Genomic DNA, 23522 nt, shown 5'->3' with positions numbered 1-23522 from the left:
CCAGCGTTCGGTAGGTGCTCTGCCGGAGTTGCTCCATGTGTAGATGGATTTCTGGTGTATCTGTGGGGAGGAAGGCGATCTCAGCGTCCTACTCCTCCGCCATCTTCCCGGAAACCCTCCACAGTTTTTTTTAATGTTGAGATGTGAATTAATCTCAGACAGAAGGTAATGGCTGCTCTTCAACCAACTACAGAAGTTGAGGACGTTCTGCCTTCAGTCCCCGTCCCCCTCCTCACAGGTTCCTACTTTATTCCTCGTGCCAAGGTATGAGGACCTTCCCTGCCTGTGAATTCCAGGCACCTGCAGCAGCACGTGGCGTCCTCTTGGGTAGTCACAGATTTCCTGGCATCCTCACCTACTGGATGTTTTGTTCTAACTTTCACAGCTATTTTAAAGTTTCAAGAGTAAAGCTTTTTTCCCGTTTCAGTCTGTTTTTCACTTTTATTGTTGAAGTGTCAATTTGTTTTCCACAAATGGCAGCATGTTTTGTACTTTGTCCAGCATCCTCATGGCAGATGTAACTGCCCTTGAAATGAAACCTCTTGTCTCCCAAGAATTTCAAAGCCACTGGCTCCCATAAAACAGCAGAATTGATTGTACTTTAAACGTTAAAGATTTTGTTTTAAAAACTGTTATTTATCTATGCATTTGCAACATACCTCTGTTAGCAAATTTCGCTCTAAATTATTGGGTTAGCCAGTGAGAGGCCCACGCACCGCGATGAAGAATGGCCCCCGCTCACCGTAACTGGAGAAAGCCCTCGCACAGAAACGAAGACCCAACTCAGCCAAAAACAAACAAACAAATAAATAAATAAATTATTGGGTTAGCCAAAAAGTTCATTTGGGTTTTTCTGTAAGATGTTAAGGGAAAACCCAAATGAACTTTTTGGCCAACCCAATACGCGAGGATTGGGAAGATGGGTAGGAACTTCTTAAGTCAGGATAAATGGCAAGAAGCCATGGAACCCAACAATCTCTGTGATATAATTGGTATTAAGTCAAACTATTGTAATAAAAATTCTTATATTTGAAGGTCCAAATGATCATAGTCACGTAATATGTATTTATTAGCAATCAAAAGTTTTTTCCTTTAAGATGATGAGCTCTAAGGCAAAGTATTAGTATTAACAGCAATTTGTTGTATAGACTTTGTTACATAGTAGGTGCTCAATAAATGTGCATTGAATTGAATTTAGTGTTAAATGAGAGATGTGGACTCTGTGATCCTTAATAGCTCATCCTACTTTGACCTATGGTTTTATGATTTGTTCCGTGAAGAACCAGGTTTATAGATAGTGAAAAGCTTCCTGATAGGTGAATTGTCCAATACTTCAAACTCAAAAGATGGACATCTGACCACAGACCTCATGGAATACTGATAAAACAGACCAGCCTTCCCTGAAGACTGGTCCATACCAGTTACCATATTGTGTGATGTATATTAATATCAGATGCCAAGTACAGAATAACAGCGATTGTTATTCATTAGCATTATATTTGATTTACTTAAAGAAAGCGTAATTCCACTTCCTTTAAAATTCTTCATACATTTTTGGAGAAATTATAGAAATCTACTTTACATTGTATCTGTAATAATGAGTATCTTAATGGTTATTAGGAGTTAGGAAAAGCTCAGCTAAATTATCGTACTTTCCTTTCCTTTCTATTCCTACTTGGTTGTATATGTGGGCTCAAGTGAATAAAAATAAAAATTGCTCACTTCTATGTAGCATTTTAAGATATATTATGTACTTCCTGATAAATGTGGATAGATAATCTGATTTAAAATGAAGAACTAAACCTCAACGAGGTTGTCATTTGAGCAGCCCTACTCTGTAGGGAACAGGGTCAGGATTTGAACCTACTTATTTGATTGATATCTTATGCTATACCATATCAGTACTTGTCACAGTTCTTTACAGGCTCTGTGCCCATGTAAATTTAATATCTTTCCTGACCTCTTTTGTGTATAGGAAATTAGTCTTCAAGGGTTGCGAACTCCACACAGGTTACTGGTTTTAAGCTAAGGGTCTATAGGCTAAGCATGTAGTGTGTAGTAAAAAGATAATGAAAATAAAGTGTGAGGGACTCTAGAAACTAAGACCCTGTTTCAAAAACAAATTGTTTTCCATTTCCTATGGCTCTCCTCCACGTGAATTAATTGCCCAATTCATCAAATCCTGCTTTTTAGCAGACTAAATTAGCAGACTAATTCAATCTCATGCACTTGGATTTTGAAAGATTCAAGTTGATAGCCCTATGAACCTGTTTATCTGATCTGGAGTTGTTGTTTTTCTTTCCCCGTGATCAATCAATATACCTAGATCAGGTATTTAAGAACATTGAGAAAAATGGGCTTTTGCCTTAATGTTTTATATTGTGCTTAATTGAGATCGTGACTCATTTGTGACATTCACTGTTGAAATGAAAGTTAATTCTGGCTTTGGTATATTTTTCTCATATACATGTGCATATATATATATATATATATATGTATGGCTCATAAATACAATAACATATATATATTATTACTCCCATTGTGAAGGTCATGGGCAGTGTAACTGTGGAAGATGTGACTGCAAAGTAGGCTGGTATGGGAAAAAGTGCGAGCACCCACGTTCCTGCCCGCTGTCAGCTGAGGAGAGCATCAAGAAATGCCAGGGAAGCTCTGCTCTGCCTTGCTCTGGAAGGGGTAAGTGAGGGTCTCAGGCCTTGTGACCCATCGCCTCCTGTGAGTCAAATGAATTTAGTTCACATGTATCTTATTTAAAAGGTAGCTGAGATTCCTGAATGAGGAAAGATTAGTCTTTTCAGAACTAATAATGACTCCAATATCCATGAGTGAAAGTACATGGAGAAATATAATCTCATTCTTTCTCCCTCTCTGTTACACACACACACACACACACACACACGCACACACACACACACACACACACACACACACACACACACACACACCCCATCAGTCTACTTTAGCTCTGAGGTCTGTTCAATTTCTATTCAGTTCAATGCTACATTAAAAAAGGAAAAAACAGTTTGGGTATTTGCTCAGAGCTTTCTCAATAAGATCATCTAATTGTCTACTGACATTTCTGAAACTTAGTAACAGCCTACTGAGTTATACTGTTGGCTTTTGAAAATGTATAGACAGATAGCTCGGAATAAGCTTTTCTTGTCTTAGACGGCATGTAGCCTCAGGTGTGCTCTTGCTATCAGATCAGTACAAATTGGAGGAGAAGGAAGAATTCATCTAGGGGAAAGCTGGTTTCATTCTTTTTGATTTATCAAAATAAGAAATACAATTTCACCTCTCACATGAAAATGGCAAAGTTAATGTGAAATTTGCTTTCAGAGGTACTGGTAATTGAAGTTATTACAAATTTTATTCATGAAAGAGGAAAAGGACAAAGATTTCCTTTATCTGAATGTTAGATCAGAAATTTAATTTTATGTTGAAGGGAAACTTTTTTGAAAAGTGAATTTTTTAATTGAGATATAATTCAAATGTCATAAAATTCACTCACTTAAAGTATACAACTTAGTGGGGTTTTTTTAGTATATTCACAGAATACCCAACCATCACCACTGCCTCATTCCTAAACATTTTCGTCATCACAGAAAGAAACTCTGTACCCTTCCTGGGCACTCCCCACTATCCTCTCCACTTAGCCCCTAGAAACCATTAATCTACTTCCTGTCTCTGTGGATTTGCCTAATCTGGATATTTCACATATAAATATGAAATGTGTGTTCTTTTTCTCCTGTTTCTTTTTTCACTTAGCTTAATGTTTTCAATGTTGTATCATGTGTCAGTACTTCATTCACTTTATGGCTGAGTAATATTCATTTGTATGGATATAGCACATTTGTTCATCCATTCATCTGTTAATGAACATTTGGGTTGTTTCTACTTTTTGGCCTTCGTAAATAATGTTCTGTGCATATTTATGTACAAGTTTTTGTGTGGACGTGTGCTTTTGATTTCTCTTGGCTATCTACCCATGAGGGGAATTGCTGGGTCATATGGTAACTCTATGTTTAACTTTTTGAGGTACCACAAAACTATCTTTAAAGTGACTACACCATTTTACATTCCCTCCAGAAGTGTATGAAGGTTCCAGTTTCTCAACATCCTCACCATTATTTGTTATCATATGTCTTTTTCATTACTTATAGTTGTTTTTTTGGGGGGGGGTGCAAAAAACTCCTAAAGTCTCCAAGATTATTTGTAACATAGTATTTTCTCATACTCTGATATTCATCCTTAATGATTATAAGCAGAAGGGTAGGATATGGGTAGAAGAAATTTTTAATTTCAGAAGCATTTCTGAATTGCCCCATCTTTCATTAATACTCCCAGGCTGGAAGCAATGTTCTACCAGCGTTAATAAAATACTGTGATTATAGTGCTTGAGTAAGCCTATTATGCTCTTAAAATAACAAAGACTAAAAATCAGTATTCCTCAGACTACTCGTATTATTTATTGCTAAAAATAACAAATTATAGGACTCCCCTGGTGGTGCAGTGGTTAAGAACCCACCTGCCAATGCAGGGGACACGGGTTCAAGCCCTGGTCCAGGAAGATCCCACATGCTGCAGAGCAACTAATCCCGTGTGCCACAACTACTGAGCCTGTGCTCTAGAGCCCACGAGCCACAGCTACAGAGCCCGCCTGCTGCAACTACTGAAGTCCACGTGCCTAGAGGCTGTGTTCCACAATAAGAGAAGCCACTGCCATGAGAAGCCCACACACCGCAACGAAGAGTAGCCCCCACTCACTGCAACTAGAGAAAGCCAGTGTGCAGCAACAAACACCCAACGCAGCCAAAAATAAATAAATAAATACATTTATTTAAAAAAATAAATAAAAATAAATTATACAATGGAAAAATTTTAAAAGCATGTAAAACATAAACATAGAAAATGACTTTAAGTAGATATATATATACACACACATATATGTGTATGTATATATTTGCCAGTGGTTTCTCATTTATCTTGAAATTTTTTTTATATAATGCTAGTGCAAGAGAATTATCTGTGGACTTTATATATCAATGTTTAATAAACTCTGGCAAACATATTTGTCTCCTACCTTTCTAGAGATTCATTAAGTTATTTAGCTACCATTTTTAAGCAATAGCTTATATTTAAAGTCTGTTTTATTAAAAAGGTGTTGATATGTATAGAATTGTATTTTTTATTTTTTTGTAATTCATTCAAGCCTTTTGAAGCGCTTTACAGATAAATATAAGCTTCTCTAGTTTCCTCACAGGGAAACGGAAGTATTGATGAGTGAAGTGATTTTCCAGGGAACTGTAACAAAATATAAGAATTTTGAGAATGAAGACCAAGGATTTATGACAGGCAGTCCAATGCTCGGACCAGTGGTTAGAGACTTCCTTTTTCATAGGGCTACATCTGCAAACTCCTGGGCACTGGAGGTTGGAGGTCTTAAAGCAAATGGCCAAACTTTCAAAGGATTAGTTTTGCAATTTATGAATGACAACGGCAGCTGTGGTTACATGAGTGGTTACATGAGTGGCAGCTGTGGTTACATGAGTGAGGAAAGCAATTACAAGGCTCATTGTTTCTCCAGCCGGAGAGCCTCAGCAGCTCATTAGCTGGGGCCAAGGAAAAAAAACAATTCTCCTGGTAGAATTAGATTAGATTACTTGCTTGTGCTGCTGATGACTAAGTGTGATCATTATGTCTTAAAGATAGGGGAATAATTTAGAGGATCTTTTAAATTCTCTGAATTCCTGTGATTCCTTGATTTCTGTTCCTTCATTTAGTTAGATGACTCTCATAAAGACAATATTGATGTACAGTGATTCATCCTGCCCATGGGTTTGGAAGGTGGGCACAGCTTTCTCAATTCTCCTATCAATGTTCTGCTCAGAAATTTTAAATGGCTTATGATAGTCTATTAGTTTTAAACTCTTCTTGATTAAAAATGCTTTTTTTTTTTTGCGGCACGCGGGCCTCTCACTGTTGTGGCCTCTCCCATTGCGGAGCGCAGGCTCCGGACACGCAGGCTCAGCGGCCATGGCTCATGGGCTCAGCCGCTCTGCGGCATGTGGGATCTTCCCGGACCGGGGCACGAACCTGTGTCCCCTGCATCGGCAGGCGGACTTTCAACCACTGCGCCACCAGGGAAGCCCAAAAATGCATTTTATTATTATTGAGGTTCTCCTGAGTATGTGTCTAGCTTTGGCCAGAAAATGTGAGCAAAATGTGTCACTTCAGAGTAGAAGTTGAGGCAGTGAGAGATTTGCCATTCTCTCTTTTTCCCTGGCAAGGGGATTTGAAGTTTGAGATGGTGGCAGATCCATTAGCCTGGGTCTCTGAATGAGGATGATCAGCAGAAACCTCTGCTGACCCACCGGTTTCTGTCTCATGAGTGAGAAATAAACCTTTGTTGTTTTAAGCAGCTGAGATATTGGGGTTGTTTGTTATGGCTTCAGAACTCCTGGCTCATACTCTTCTGCATACAAGATTAGGGAACACAGCTAAAGCAAAGCAAACAAACAAGCAAACGCGACAAAAATCACACTCAATCCAAAGAGATAAGCATAAAAAAGTTGAGGTTTATAACTGTATATGTATATCATATCAGTATTAATATCTAAATCAACATAAATAACTATATATTTTATAAATGATGTTTTTATACAGTTCTATCAACAGCATTTATGTGCACTTATTCGACAAGTTAAATGCTAAGAGCATTGAATGTATTATCTTTTTTAATATTCCCCAAACACAATGAGATAGGAAGAAATAGAAATCTTCTTTTTACAAAAGAAGAAATTGGAAATTTGAACAGTTTACCATCTTACATAGTAGGTGCCAGATGTGCAACTTTTAATAGAAACTTAATACAGGCCCTCTGATGCCAGAGCTGTCATCTTAGGTAATTTACTAACATGTCACAGTTTGTTAACATGTTCTTTTAACATGTCAATTTTCTGAACAACTTGTCATGAATATATTTTCTTGTTATAAATATTCTTCTGCAAAATTATTGGTATGGCTGCGTACTATTCCATAAAATGGTTGTAGCAAAAGAATTTAATCAACCCTCTTTTATTAGACATCTGAATTGTCTCTTATTTTATTCAAGTTATAATTTACATCCTTGAAGTGGAATATTTGCATAAATCCTAAGTATTAATTCTTAGATGTGGATTGCATAGTTCTAAATGAATAAGAATATATTAAAACTTTTTAATAAAAACATTGCCCAAACAATTTATAGCCTCTAGAAAAATTGTTCCAGTATACCCTTCTACCAGGAGTGGAAGACGGGTTCCCTTTGCCCACCAATAGTGACAATATTAAATAATTAGTTCACTTTTCCTGGTGTATTTTGCTCTTCATGTTGTAAACTTTTACTTTATCAAACTCCTTTCACTGACTTCTATAATCATCAAAACAAATGATTTATCTGCAGGCATTAATATTCAGAAGCTTGTGTTTGCAGTATTTGCCTTCTTTGATCATCATTTGTCCTTATGTCTAAGTCATCTTTTTGTTTGGTATTGCACTCCCCTGTGTTTTTGTTGTCTGTCCTCTGTGCCCTTTGGTTTTCTTTCATCAGACTTGTTCTAAGACGTATGGCATATGTTTTGGTCCTTCAACACACATACCCATACACCTCCACAAGGGGAGGTATGGAGTGGAAGAAGAATGACAAATTGAAGCTAATTATTTAATATTGTGGCTTCCAGAAAATAGGAACCATGTCCTCATTTTTATCAATTAGTATGCTTTAATTAATTAATTAAGCAAGTTGGTTCAATTCCTCACCTAGGAACATACTTTCAAAGAATGATAGCATGCCAAATTCTCACCATCTGGAGATTTTTCAATTTAAGCTGTAATTTACCTCTCCTTTTTAGTGGCAAAGCACACCTTTAAGTTCTTTTGCTTTTATTAATCAGAGAGTTTTCTATGATGCATGTATTTTTTTAACCTACGTGTTTTTGACTCTTTGATTTTTTTGGCAACTAAATCATTTTTCTTATTCATGTATACAGAGATACAATTATTATTTGGAACATAACTTTTGTTTTTTTAATTGGAAGACCCCTAAAATTTAAAAAAAATTTTTGTGGGAGGAGAGTCTTTTAATTTTTTAAAAAGTTTTTATCAGCTTTATTGAGGTATAACTGATATACAAAAACTGCACATATTTAATGTATACAATTTGAAGAATTTGGACATGTGTATAGACCTGTGATGCCATCACCATAATTAGGGTGATAAGCATATCCATTACCTCCCAAAATGTCCTTGTATCCCTTTGCTTTTGTGTGTAGTGTATGTATGTGTGTGTGTGTGTGTGTGTGTGTAAGAATGTTTAACACAAGAGAGATCTAAAATAGTCAAACCTATAGAAGCAGAAAATAGAATGGTGGTGGCCAGGGATGGGGAAAGGAGGAAATAGGGAAGTTGTTATTCAATGGGCATAAGTGTCAATTGTACACGATGAATAAGGTCTAGAGATCTGCTATACCACAGAGTGTCTATAGTTAACAATTTTAACTTTTTTTGTGTGGTTTTGTGGACTGGAAAACATTTTTAAAATTAATTAATTAATTAAAATTTTTGGGCTGTGTTGAGTCTTCGTTGCTGCGTGCAGGCTTTCTCTAGTTGCAGTGAGCGGGGGCTACTCTTCGTTGCGGTGCGTGGGCTTCTCATTGCGGTGGCTTCTCTTGTTGTGGAGCACAGGCTCTAGGCGCATGGGCTTCAGTAGTTGTGGCACGGGGGCTCAGTAGTTGTGGCTCGCGGACTCTAGAGGACAGGCTCAGTAGTTGTGGCTCACGGGGCTTAGTTGCTCTGTGGCATGTGAGATCTTCCAGACCAGGGCTCAAACCCATGTCCCCAGCATTGGCAGGCGGATTCTTAACCACTGTGCCACCAGGGAAGTCCCCTGAAAAATTTAAGAGGATAGACCTCCAAACATTTTAGATTAAGTACAACACCACCTAGTGTGGTTTTGATTATATTTTTAAAATCCCCAGTGGCTTAATTAGATATCTTACTGTAAGTTAACTGAAGTGGGAAATGTGTAGAGTTTTCAAGAGGCAAGGGAACCCAGTGTGTTCTTCCAGTGGTCCTTCGAGAAGGAGAGTGGGATTCAGATTTCCTCTCTTCTAGACATTCAGATTGATTGATCCACTCCATCTGTCATTGCTTGAGAACCCTGGGATGGTCATACACTGAATTATGACCTTTCAAACGTAGTTGTAAAGGATCACATCCAAAGAAGATGAAGAAATGACCCTGTAAAATTAACTGCTTTACTCTTCCTTATCCAGAAAGAATCATCCTGCTTTCAGTGATGTACAGAATGGGGATAACATCAGTGAATTGGGAAATCATGTCAGAAGCAAAAGTCTATATTTTGTCATATTATAGACATTAGATGATGAGAAATCAGTCTGTGGATCCCAGGGAGTCTTCTGTGGATCTCTGAGCACATCTTAAACTTACAGTGCTCTCTGCTATGGCTTTTATGTGCTCTATTATCTTGGAATAACCCACAATAGAAAGATGGTATCTAGGAAGAGAAAAGCCTGTTTGTTATTTGCTTCCTTTGTACTCAGAAAATACTTACTAGAATGTCTTTAAACTGTATATGCAATCCACACTTCACAAAACCTCAGGAATGTAAATACTCTTTCTTATGACTTTATTGAAGATAGTACAGAGACAAAAAGAGTGGGATCAAGTGGGAGAACTAAATATGGGGCCTCTAGCGTCCTTTATGTCCTCATGATGTGTTGGGACTTCTGTGTGTTGGTGGGGCGTTTTCTACCTTCATGAGGAAGCCAAAGGTGCAGGTGCCCAGAACTGGTGTTTTTCTGGACGGTCCTGATTCAATCCAGTATTTAACCTCTCAGTCATATGAAGAAGCAGCATTTACTAAAGGCATAATTTGTGTACATTGAAGGAAACTGCTAAAAATAATGGAAACAAGCCAAGAAAAGATCTCATGCAAGACAGTTATGTAGGCACTCCCCTTTCCAGTGGGTAAATAATTATCTCTCTTCCTTATTTTGCCACCTTTTTTCATCTCGCCTTTCCTCTTGCTATTTTTATATTCAGCAGAGCACAAAGGAAATTCAGAAGCTGAATTTAATAATTTTGTCTATCTTTTAAAAAGACGGTGGAAAATAATTCAATGGAAAATAATAAGCATAGTGGTTTTTTTTTGATAACCTGAGTATTTTCTAATCCATAGTCCAGAAAACTGTATCACTCCCAAGACAGAGTGAATTTTTTTTTTCGTGTTCCAGTCAGCGATCTTGCCTAAATGCTTTATCTATGGCAACAGAACACTTTGTGTCAAAGATAGGAATCGATCCAAATAAAAGGACAATTTTTATTACATTTTGCATAATTTTTATGTGGTAAATTGAAAGCTGGTGAAATTTTTTGGCTGAGAAAACTTCTAGGAAAGGCTGCAATGAATATTGTCAAAATCTATTTGAAATGAAAGTAGAATATCGGACATGAATTCAACCCCGGTTTCTTTAAGGGACCTTAAAATGAAACGTGTGACAACTATGACAATTTTGTTACTTTAATTATATATTTCTTTCTATTAAAACATTAAGCACACAGTGAAGGATGTAATGTGGGGCTCTAGTGGTTATTTAATTGATTTTATTCAGTATAAATAAGCAAACCAAATATTTTTAGTGGGAAAAAAAAATCTCTTCTGCTATCAGCCGTAATCTTTGCAGAACTACACAGTCTACAGACTCTTTTTAATAGAAAATCAATGAGGCAGAAGGTCATTATTTTGTCTAGGTGTTAGGGTCATGTAGATGATCAGAACTCTATGATTCCTTTCTTGGAAACATAAGATGCCATTAAAAATTTATAAGGCTGGTCATTGTGTTATTATTTGCATGATGAATATATATGCAAATATTATATTCAATAAAAATTAGTATGTACAATGTACAGTCATACTAGAGCACACTGACATCTTATGCATCGTATTTTCATTAGTGATGTTGCTCATCGAATTTAATAAATCTAATATTTATTGATCACCTTACCAAGTATCTCTGTGCTAAGCTGGGGATCAGGAAACTAGGATCAGGAGGCCCACATTTTGTTTTTGTAAGTAAAATTTTATTGGAACACAGCTATGCTCATTTGTTTACATATGGCTGCTGTTTTGCTATCATGGCAGAGTTGCCACAGAGGTGTACAGTACACAGGGCCTAAAATGTTTACTATCTGGCCCTTTACAGAAGGAGTTTGCTGGTTCCTATGCTAAGCATTTGTGATAAAAGTGCCAAAGAACAGGTTGAGTGTCTTGAGGGTCAGGGGAAGAAGATATTATTTTCTAAATAAATTTGGGGGCATATAGGGCTTCATGAAGTGAGTGAAGCTAAAACTGAGTTTACCTCTAAGTAGCATTAGACAGATACTGGTTTAGAAAAAAGAACATTCCCGCTAGAGGGAACATCATGGAGAGAAACACTGAGTTAACAAGGGAATAACTTTTTCAGGGGACAGGAGATAAACTCACTTTTGATGATATATGAAGAATCAGACAGTGGGAAGCAGCCTGGGGGCAAATGCCATTTCTCCCATCCCCCATTACCCTCTCTCCATGTTGTGATGGATTTGAGACAGAAAAAACAACTTCTTTGCAGACCTCTTGTTCTCATAATTGTCATAGGAGGTTGATGTTAGTAAGAAGGACACACACTGTAAGTACAGATTTTAAATACACTGCAATGATGTCATAGAAATGCCAGGTTAACCTTGCTTAGTGCCTACCCCAGTGCATCATCGCTAAAATACCAAGTTTAATGTAACTAAAGTGACCAAGATCCAACCTTCCCATACACAAGACAAGTATGCTAACATCCTCCCCTGTGCTTTTCTTCCTCTTTCCTGTACCTCCAATCATGTTTACTTAATCTACTGAGGGAATAGGAGAAGACAAACACAATTCTGAAGTGGCTGTTCTATTGAGTCATTCATATTAGCAAAGTGAAATGACAGCAGTTTAGCAGTTGGATTGGTATTTTGAGGGTCACCTTATCTGTAACGGGTATGTGTACACATACCTGCATGTTTTAAATGGCAAAAGGACATTGTGTCGTAGTGAGGCAAGATGGTGGGTTATTTGTTTGGGCTGAGAAACCCTAGACTGAGTCTGGGCTCTGCCACTAACCAGGTGTATGATCCAGCAAGTCACAGGCTACCTTAATGGTGACTTTGAACTTAGCTTCTTCAGGCTACTTTTCCTCTCCTTCACTTCTCTCTGCAGCAAGTGAACTTGACTCTGTGTTCTGAGTCACTTGGATCCGTAGATTCTGTATGCTCTCGTGTGTTTCATTTATGACTCACCTTCCTGTCAGACTTCGTCTCTGGTTTTGCATAGCTAACCAGATAGCTGACTACTCTTCAGGAGGATCAGGTAACTAGCCAAGCTGTTTTCTAGAGTCTGCTTTCTACCAAGTGACTGTTTTGGGTACAAACTAATATATTCTTCAGTTATGGAATCCTTTCATTTGCAGTGTAACAGTTAAGATGGATGAGATTTTGGTTCTTCATAAATATTTATTTCTTATGTGGTGCCTTTCATTTGGATAAAGGAGGAAAGGCAGGATTCTTTGGCTTCTTATTTAAGTTTCTAAATAATTTTGGCCTCTTTGCTGCTCAAAATATCCATGCCATGTGGATGCTTGTAAATGGTACCAAATGGTCTGGCATAGTACAGTCTGAGGTTTGAACGTTTGAGGTTTGAACGGTCCCAAGGATGAAACAGAAAATATTTGAGGTCATATGTAAAGTTCTTTATAAGGACATTAAATCACTTGCCAGGATTTCTTTCTCTGGATTTTTTTCCTAAGGCCCTGTGTTGCACAATAGTTAACTGAAGGAGCTTAAAAGAAATGTAAAAAAAAAGATCGCCAGCGGATATAGAGTATACGGTGACTAGAAAGGTGTCTCACACAGCTTCACTTGATTAACTTGCCAGCAGTGTGCGTATCATTAATGTTACTATTAAATTACAGTCACAACAGTGAGATGATCGCAGAACTTATACGCTTGAGTGTAGTTTACTGTAATCATAAAGAGACAGTAGCAAAACCCAAGAGGTGTAATTCGTGCTTGACTCTAAAGGCACTGTTCTGGATGCTTCTGCGACATGAAGAGAGAAGCCCAGAAGGATTATTAGTAGATGAGATCCTGGATGGGGTAGGAGGCCTGAAGTCTTGTGGCTGCACAGAGGTGTGACAGGGCTGGAACATGCTGACATTGTTCACCCCTGTTCCCAGATATCACTCCCATCCTTCACTTGCATGGTCGCTGGGAAAACTCTCGACAGGCATCTGCTTCCTGTTTGGGTCAAGAGGCGCACACAATGCTGCCGACTTGTGCTTCCTTTGAGCATCTATAGCCTCATCCAGTCAGTCACTTTCCAATCCTCAGGGCGTGTGCCTCTGCGGGGGCAGGAATTCGAGAGATGACCATATGGTCTGTGAAAGCCTCTCGGGGCAGATGTGCTCACCCTACTTATTGTTTGTGTGGCCCTGGAAAGTTGTATTTTAGCTTTATGGACCCTCAGTTGTTATCTCTAAAAACAGTATTATTATAACGGCTGTTTCCTCTAAAGTGTTGTGAGGGGCGATTAAGATGACACATAGGGGGCTCCTCTGGTGGCGCAGTGGTTGAGAGTCCCCCTGCCGATGCAGGGGACACGGGTTTGTGCCCCGGTCCGGGAAGATCCCACATGCCGCGGAGCGGCTAGGCCCGTGAGCCATGGCCGCTGAGCCTGCGTGTCCGGAGCCTGTGTTCCACAACGGGAGAGGCCACGACAGTGAGAGGCCCGCGTCCCAAAAAAAAAAAAAAAAAAAAGATGGCACATAGGAAATTGTTTCGTTAACTTTGAAGCCAACATGCAGTTGTGAGGGATTGCAAGGGTTTAAGCAGACGACATGGCAGCTGAACTCAAGGCCATAGAGTTTAAGAGAGAAAACAAGATCAATGTTCCTTCACTCATTCATTCATACAGTCAACATATATTTTTTGGGATCCTAACTATGTGCCTAGAACCAGTCTAGGAGCTTAGGATAGAATAATAAATAAGGCAGCCAAAGTCAGGGCTCTCAGAGAGCTTGTGGTAAGTTTGGTCAGAGAAGTTAAACAAGAAAACAAATAATTTTGGTTAGTGCTAGGAGAAGGAAATCAAGATAATTTGGCCAAGGTGGGGTATGGGGCCGGCCCCAGATAAGGTGGTCAGCGACCCTCTCTGAGGAGTCCTGCTTGGCCAGATCTGAGTATTGAAAAGGGGTCATATACGAACTGAGGGAAGATGGCCGGAAAACAGAAAAAAAAAAAAAGTTTATACCAAATTTCATACTCAAGTAATGAAGGTTTTCTGGAAGAGATCAAAGTTGGGTGGGCTTTGTTCTTTAAGAATCTAGAGAGGAGGGACTTCCCTGGTGGTCCAGTGGTTAAGACTTCATGCTTCCAATGCAGGGGGCGAGGGTTTGATCCCTGGTCTGGGAACTAAGATCCCACATGCCTTGGGGTGGGGCCAAAAAATTCAATTAAAAAAAAAAAGAATCCAGAGAGGAGACTTAGAATTTGTTGAAGAAGTATTTTAAAAGTACCAATGTGAACTCCTACCTGATTTAATTTGTCTGTGAGATGGCCTGGGCATCAGGGATTTTAAAAGCTCGCTGGTGATTCTGCTATGCAGCCACATTTAGAATCCCTGCTCTGCAGAGTTGTGTAATGGGCATAGTCCTGCAGCAGGAGGACGGACACTTTTGCTTTTGCCCTACTTCCCGCAGAGCAAACCGGGCTTCAGGGAATGCTTAAGAGTTGCAGAAAAATTACTGTCCTGTGGTGTCTTTGCCTGATGCTCTATTGAATAGATGGGAAAGCAATGAGGCAGTGGGTGGGCACGGGGAAGGTATGCTCTTGGAGAAAGGGATAAAGAATTTTCAAAAGAGAAAGGCCCATCAGGAGGCACAGAAATATGAAAGAAGATGGTATATTCGTTCAGGGAATTGCTCCATCCCCGTTTTTGTATATCTGAGGTGGGAGTGAGAATCTGTATTTTTAAATAGATCCAGTGAAATTACGAAGCATTTGGGTATGAATGCGGGGGGTAAACCTCATTTCACAAAAATATCTTTCCATGGTCCTCAATTGTCCAGAGGCCTAGACCTGCTTTCAAGCTTCGCAGATTGTTTTCTGAGAACTAATCTGTGATGTGTTTTTTTCAACCAGAATATTTGTATTGTAATGAGGGATTTTTGGAATTCTATACCCAAGGATTCTTTACCTGAAATTCACACAACTCTGGAGGTTTATGGTTGGGTGCCAGGGCAATAAGCACCTCTTATAATAGCACAAATATATTATACATACCTTTTATATTTTTATAAAGAGAGGGTCTGTGGCTTCTTTTACCAGATTCTGTTGATAAAAGGGCTGCATGATATCAACAAAAGGTGGAAGTGATTTAGAAACCATTGCATAAAACCAAACACTTTTAAAGAGATGTTACAGTAGATTATTAAGGAATGTATTTTGAGGTAGATGTGCCTTAACTAGACATTGTGTAGTTTAATAGTTGAATTAGTAAATTATCCAAATAGTAATCAAATATAGAAATACTTTGTGATACCTAGTTGTGTTTGTAACTTATGATGTGGCTTCTTTTCTTCTTTATTGAGGTATAGTCGATGTACAATATTATGTAAGTTTTGGGGGTACAACATAGTGTTTTACAATTTTAAAGGTTATATTCCATTTATAGTTATTATAAAATACTGGCTATATTCCCTATGTTGTACCATATATCCTTGTAGCTTATTTATTTTATAGACAGTAGTTTGTACCTCTTAATCCCCCACTCCTGTCTTGCCCCTCCTCCCTTCCCTCTCCCCACTGGTAACCACTAGTTTGTTCTCTATATCTGTGAGTCTGCTCTTTTTTGTTATATTCACAAGTTAGTTTTATTTTTTAGATTCCACATATAAACAACATATAGTATTTGTCTTTCTCTGTCTACTGTGTTTCACTTAGCATAGTACTCTCCAAGTCCATCCCTGTTGCTGCAAATGGCAAAATTTCACTTTTTATTTTATGGCTAAATAGTGTTCTGTTGTATGTATGTGCATATATGTGTGTGTGTGTGCGCAAATATATAGGTGTATGTGCATACATATGGGTGTGTGTGTGCATATATATGGGTGTGTGTGCATACATATGGGGGGGTGTGTGCATACATATGGGGGTGTGTGTATATAGATGTGTGTGTGCATATATATGGGTGTGTGTGTACATACATATGGGTGTGTGTGTATATACATATGAGTGTGTGTGTATATAGGTGTGTGTGCATATATATGGGTGTGTGTGCATACATATGGCTGTGTGTGTATATGGATGTATGTGTGTTTATATATGGGTGTGTGTGTGCATACATATGGGTGTGTGCATATATATGGGTGTGTGTGTGCATACATATGTGTGTGCATATATATGGGTGTGTGTGTGCATATATATGGGTGTGTGTGCATATATATACACATACACCCCCCACATCTTCTCTATCCACTCATCTGTTGATGGACTCTTAGGTTGCTTCCATATTTTGGCAATTGTAAATAATGCTGCTGTGAACATTGGGGTGCATGTATCTTTTTGAATTAGTGTTTTAGTTTTTTTGCGGGGGGGATAAATACCCAGGAGTGGAATTGCTGGATCATATGGTAGCTCTATTTTTAATTTTTTGAGAAATCTCCATACTGTTTTCCATAGTGGCTGTACAAATCGACAGTCCCACCAAAAGTGTACGAGGGTTCCCTTTTCTTAGCATCTTTGCCAACATTTGTTACTTGTGGTCTTTTTGATGATAGCCATTCTGCCAGGTGTGAGGTGATATCTCATTGTGGTTTTAATTTGTATTTCTCTGATGATTAATGATGTGGTGCATCTTTTCCTTTGCCTGTTGGCCATCTGCATTTCCTCTTTGGAAAAATGTCTACTCAAGTTTTCTGTCCATTTTTTAATTGGGTTGTTTGTTTTTTGATGTTGAGTTGTATGAGCTGTTTATATATGTGGGGTATTAACCCCTTATCGGTCATATCATTTGCAAATATTGATATTTTCTCCCATTTGGTAGGTTGTCTTGGCTTTTTTAAAAAAAATGTGTTCACAAGATTCAAGTTAGGAACAAAAAGATGGACCAAACCCAAAACCATTTTATTCTAAGTCATGAGAATTTGTCACTGAGGTTTCTTATTAGGATAATTGGAAACACAGATGAAATTTCAAGCAGAGAATAAAAATTAAATTCCTGTTTTTCCCTCAGAACAGAATGACATTTCTTCTATAATGCTCTGGGTTTTAGTCTCTACTCATGACAGGTGTCCATTCTGATTAATAAATGTTGCTGTCCGGAATGCTCATAAGAGTATAACCTGCCATTCTAGAAAAAACAGGAGTATAGGAACAAGAACAGAAGGAAATTTAATTTGTATGCTAATCAAGTTCTATTCGGAATTTTATTAACATATATAAAAATATAATACAGAAATACAGTTGGTGTTTTGCAATACCTCCATGGCTCCAAACTAAGATTTAGCCAGTCTATAAACTTCTTTCTAATCAACATTCAGTCATATTATTACTGTTTTAACTTTGGCTAGTTAATATCCATACGAGTCTTAGAAATATGAGGGATAGGGATAAATTATCAAAGAAAATTTCAAGCAGTGTGACAGAGCACACAACCTGAGGAAACAGTAGAGTAGATAGAAAAACAGGTCATGGAGCAGCAATAACTTCTGTGATTATTAAGCTTGAATGATTCAGGCGCTACCTCCTGGGCTTGTAACTGTTTGTTCATCATATATCCATTCATGTATTCATTTCTTTATTCAATGCAATTAATTACATTGACAATATAAAATGACAAGGAGGATCTCCCTAATATTTACTTTAATGGACTAATTTGGGTAGCTGTTACTTTAATTTTGATGTTGCTTCTAGATTCTGGTTGAATCCAAGGGCTTTATTTCTATGTATAAACTGGCTTCACTGAGAGAAATGATGCATAATGAGAATATTGGCTATTATCTGTTCAATGTAGGCAGTACATTGGAAAGCGTGCACAAGACCCTGGTTGATGCTTACTGTAGATCAGAGACTCTCAGTAACGTGTGTGTGTGTGTGTGTGTGTGTGTGTGTGTGTGTGTGTGCAGGCACATGTCCACCCTCAACTGCCCCCAGCACACACATTTCTGCTTCTGTCAGAATTTTGCTCTTAATCTTGCCTACTGCAGATGAATTTTTCTCCATGCAGAAGGGTCATGGGTTTTAGCATCACCTAGGGTTGTATTTTTACTGTGCCCTGACCAAGGAAAATAAGAGACTTTGCCTTGGCAGTTCAAGGGAGAAACAAAAATAACTAGCGGATTACCTTAGCTTGGAACCATGATCAATTTTGAGCCAGTTCATATTTCCAAAGAAGTGGTTGATGGAGTATTAAACTTGGTTCAACTTGGGGGCAGTGCTGGGGTGGTGAGATGTAAGATTTTCAGACTTCATAGAGCCCTTCTGAGCCAACAAAAGAATGTTTACTGGCCATAACTGCATTTCAGGCTGGTATTGGTCTTGAGAATCTTTGATTACATCTAGAGCCTTCTTGGTGTAGCAAGGATGATACATAGCATATTTTTCAGATTCATAACCTAGGGAGAGCACACCATGATTAGGCAATTCATTAATGATTGTGGTAGGCAGAATAATGCTCCCCCAGAGACATTCATGTCCTCATCCCTAGAACCTGTGATTATGTTAGATATAGATTTTGTGGGAAAGGGGAAAAAGTTGCACATGGAATTAAGATTGCTAATCAGGAGATTATAGTGGATTATCTGGGTTGGCCCAGTGTAATCACAAGGTTCTTACAAGGGGAAGAGGAGACAGAAGAGGAGTCATAATCAGAGGGATGTGACATGGGAACTTAACCTTCTGTTGCTGACTTTGAAGATGGAGGGATAGGACCAAGAACCAAGGAATGTGGTTGGCCTCCAGAAATGTGCAAATACAAGGGGATATTTGCCTTTAGAGCCAGAAGGACACAATTCTGTTAACACCTTTATTTTAGCCTAGTGAAATCCATTTAAACTTCTGATCTCCAGAACTATAAGGTTATACATTTTGTGTTGCTTTTAGCCACAAAGTTTGTGGTATTTTGTTATAGCAGTGATAGAAAACAGTGATCTATGGAAATATTCTTTGGCCTAGTTACTAGAATATAAATCAGAATTTTTTTCTGAGTGAATTATGTATTCCCATGAATTTTTTAGAATTCTTACAGACAATCTGAAAAAAACCAATGTTAAAAAGGTATTTCTTTTACTGCTAGTATTTCATCTACCAGCATAAACATAAAAAGCTTAAAGTATAATTTCCTCATTGACTTTCCTCTTGCATCATTTTAAAATAATGGAAGCTAGTTTTTAAACACAACTTTATATCCTTCTTTTTGTAATTATATGAGATTTTACAGTTTATTCCGTGTTGTAATATAGTCTGGATATATTGTTTTTAATGGCTATATACTGTATTAAGTAAGATCTTTTGGGCAAGAATAATATTCATCTTTATTTCATCATTTAATGCATTATTCTACTTAAATGGCCCATGAACACAATTATACGATTTTAATATCATGGTCTGAATTTTTTTTCCTGTTTCTATATTGTGATTCTGGGTGTACATCATTATCTAAAGGAAATAGATCCAAGTTTTGTAGGGCCTACATTTTGGGAGTCTTTTTTAATAAAATGAATTCAAAATTACAAGAACAAAATTAGTTAAGGTGAATTTTTATTTAGGATGAAAAGGGAAATCAACATACTTTTTTTTTTAAAGCAGACAAATACCACAAACATTACAAAGTCTGGAATATGATGGAATTATAACTTTATGCATCTTCTGCAAATGGCTCTATATACATCAAAATTTGTTTCTTCTCAACTTCCCTAATGTGGAAGTTGCCAAATGTGGGCTGGGCATTATGGAATGCATCACTGTTATGACTTGATCTCTGGCCTTACATTGTCATGACCCAATACTATTCCTAGTATTCCTAGAAGCCATTCCTACACCCTGAAAAGCCATGGAAATGACTCTCCCCCACTAATCCCAAAGTTGATGTACCCTTGATTCAACTTCCGTCTGGCTGAATCCCCAAAGTGCCACTTGACATGAGGGGAAGTGTGGCTGAGTGGAAGTTGGAATAGAAAAAAAGTGTGGTCTTAATCAATTCAGGTAAAATGTCTTGTTTTTTGGAAAATTTCAAAAATATATGTCACCTATTACTAGGGTCCTCCCCAGCACTGTAGAAGGGACCCCTACGTATTTGGGGCTTGTACCCAAAGTAGGGAATAGTGGGTTTCTACGTCCTGTCATTGACTTTCTATGCTTTCCTCTCCAAAAGAATACTAAGCAAATCGTTTGCAAATGCGGAACACTTGCTGTGGCTTCAGCCCTTCTTTTTTTTTTTTTTTGCGGTACTCGGGCCTCTCACCGCTGCGGCCTCTCCCGCTGCGGAGCACAGGCTCTGGACGCGCAGGCTCAGCGGCCATGGGTCACGGGCGCATCCGCTCCGCGGTATGTGGGATCTTCCCGGACCGGGGCCGAACCCGCGTCCCCCGCATCAGCAGGCAGACCCTCAACCACTGTGCCACCAGGGAAGCCCAGCCCTTCTTTATGTCACTATAAAAGATGAAGGCCACCTGTAACTGTTGATGATGCTCCCCAAGGGACTGTTGACATCTTTGTGGCCTGACAGCTGTTTCATGATGTTAATATCATAAATATTCTTCTGAACTATTAACAGGAAAGTATCTGTTTAGATAGTTCTATACAAGTAGATGCTTCCAGCCCAGGAATCTTTCCACTCCCTGGGTATACATGGTATTGGAACTGTTTCTCACTTATCACCTTCCAAATACATTTTTTAAAAACCTGGGAGTGTATAGCCTGAAGCCTCAGTATTTCTGTTTTTGTTTGTCATGCAGGATGCCAATTCGCTACTGAACTCCTTACACACATCAAGATCTTCCAGCAAAATATAATCATGACCTTGAGTCTTGGTTTCACAGTCCATAAAAAGCTAGATTTTAGGTGATGGAAATTCAGAGTTAGAGCCCTTCTATTTTTTCCCCTCACTTAAGAAGAGATACGGAAGTTGATCCAAGCTCAGATTGATGCTAAGCCTAAGACGAGCTTTGCATACTCATTGAAAAGTGTTCCCACACTCTAGAGCCTTTATTCCACCTTTAAAATGCTCTTGTCCATCTCCACAAGACTTCGGAGACTGGAGATTTTCAGAATCTTAATGCATTGATACACAGATAATACGAAAAGAAAGCTTTTTCAAAACTCTTTTACTCTCTACGACTTCTCTGGGGGGAAAAAGCAGACCTTTATCTTCGTCAAAAGGGAATAAGATTGTTGGTCATGACAAATTCAGGTTTGAGGGGATAATTGAAATCAGGAAGTGGAAAACTTTGGTGGATTATCCCCAAAGCCTGAATCAGACAAGGAAATCAACCAGAGGCAGCACAGATTTAAGTGAAGATGTGCACCCTCAGGTCAAGGGCCTGGGCTGCTTGGGAGTAAAGAGACCTAACAGAAGAAGAAGAAATGGGAGAAAATGTTTTACTAGATTGAAGATAGTGGTGTGTATGTGTATGTGCGTAGGAATGTACTAGAAGCTTAAGTCTTGATTGAATTAACCTTTCCCCATATGCAAAAATCTGTATGATTCAATTTTTGTTCTAATGCAGTGCATCCAATATTATATTGAAGATTTAATGAGTAATAGTAATTCACATTTGATAAGTATTTACTATGTGCTGGGCACTGTGCTAGGTGCTTGATATGTTTCACTTAATAGTCTCATGACCTCATAATGGTCATATTGTTAATACATATATATTATTTAATAAATAATAAATATTTATTAAATAAATTATTATTTATCGCTACAAAACTAATAACATCTGTCTCTCTCTGTCAGTATCAATTCTGTTATTTCTATTTTCATCAGCACTATTCTAGTCCAGGTTCTTGTGTGTGTGTGTTCTTCTCTCTGCCTAGGATATCCACGGACACATCATCTGTTGGGGTAAATTAAACCTCGCATGTAGTTGTGATCATATCCTTCTCCGTGCTACAGCTAACCCTGTGTACACTTTTATTTTTGCAACTACACTACTTTACTATAACTATTTGTTTCCATTGTTCTCTCTTATTGTTGTCTCCTTGAGTAGCCATGTTTTTCTTTGTATGTCTAGATTCTAGCATCAATAAGTACTTGGCTGAGAGTAAAGAGCAATGATTTGTGAAATAAATGACTAAGTGAACGCACAGACGAATCCAGTGTTTTCTCCTTTAAATAAATGGTCATGTACAAGTAATTAAAGAATCGGTTCTTAGATGTATAACTGAATCACTTTGCTGTACACCTGAAACGTTGTAAGTCAACTATACTTCAGTTTAAAAAAATCATCTGCAAAAAATAAGACTTCATTCTAAGCATGAGTTCCTAAGTTGTTAGAGACCCATGAATGGAAAATGTTTATTTCAGTGAATACAGGGCCTTCTTCCCATGGATTTAGTTCTATATTCCTGGCACTGATCTGGAAGGGAAAAGAAAAATTGAATCTAGAATGAGGTTGGTGTGTGTGTGTATGTGTGTGTATTTTCCTGTACTTGTGACTTAATTCTAAAGTCAATTAGCAATAATATGGGAATTTCCCATTATTTATGATTTTTTCTCTAATTGAGAGTAGATTATATGTACATTTTGCAGACAGATGAACAAAATTTTAATTTGTTAATAATATGTAATTTCTATGTCACTGATATTAACATTATTAAGATGGATTTAATTCTCCATTTAACTTGTGTGTTTTAATCTTTGCTATTAAAAATACCTCATCACGAATTTTAAGAAAACTTAAAAAATTAATACAATAATGCAACCTGTTGTTTATTAATTTAACTTGACCCTATGATATAGTGATCTAATATTTAGCATATGATCAATCTGTAAGAAATTTTTAGAGATTATCTCTTAAATTATTCTAGGGTGTTAACTACCTACTGGTTTCTATAAAAAAAGTTTGTTTATTGAATCATCTCATATTTTCTTATACTGAAATTCTTATTTCTGTCCAAATACCTAATGCAGAGTTCTATTTTATTTCTCACTCCACATAGAGAAACATTGTCATTATTTTTATAAAAGGCATATAAATGCATTTAGTTACTCCTTCAGGTACGGTTCCACACAGATTCCTTACAATATGATCCTATAAAATTATAAAACCTACGTCTCCTGTTGACTTTCATCTGACGACAGGTAATGAGTTCAGCTGTGAGTCATTGTAGTTCCAAAGATGTAAAGAAAATCATTGCAATCACATTTA

General features: G+C 37.8%; 1 protein-coding gene across 1 annotated transcript in view; it reads left to right on the top strand.

Annotated features, from left to right (window-relative positions):
• ITGBL1 (integrin subunit beta like 1) overlaps positions 1–23522 on the top strand; it is a 112295-nt gene that overhangs the window by 22191 nt on the left and 66582 nt on the right. The window contains exon 5 of the mRNA XM_024754020.1: positions 2548–2694. Coding sequence (XP_024609788.1) covers positions 2548–2694 — 147 coding nt within the window. The remainder of the gene's footprint in view (positions 1–2547; positions 2695–23522) is intronic.

This window comes from Neophocaena asiaeorientalis, unplaced genomic scaffold (genome assembly GCF_003031525.2).
Source record: "Neophocaena asiaeorientalis asiaeorientalis breed wild unplaced genomic scaffold, Neophocaena_asiaeorientalis_V1.1 scaffold684, whole genome shotgun sequence".
NCBI classification, from domain to species: domain Eukaryota; kingdom Metazoa; phylum Chordata; class Mammalia; order Artiodactyla; family Phocoenidae; genus Neophocaena; species Neophocaena asiaeorientalis.
Note: the sequence above shows the minus strand (reverse complement) of the source record. Positions and strands in the feature narration are given on the sequence as shown.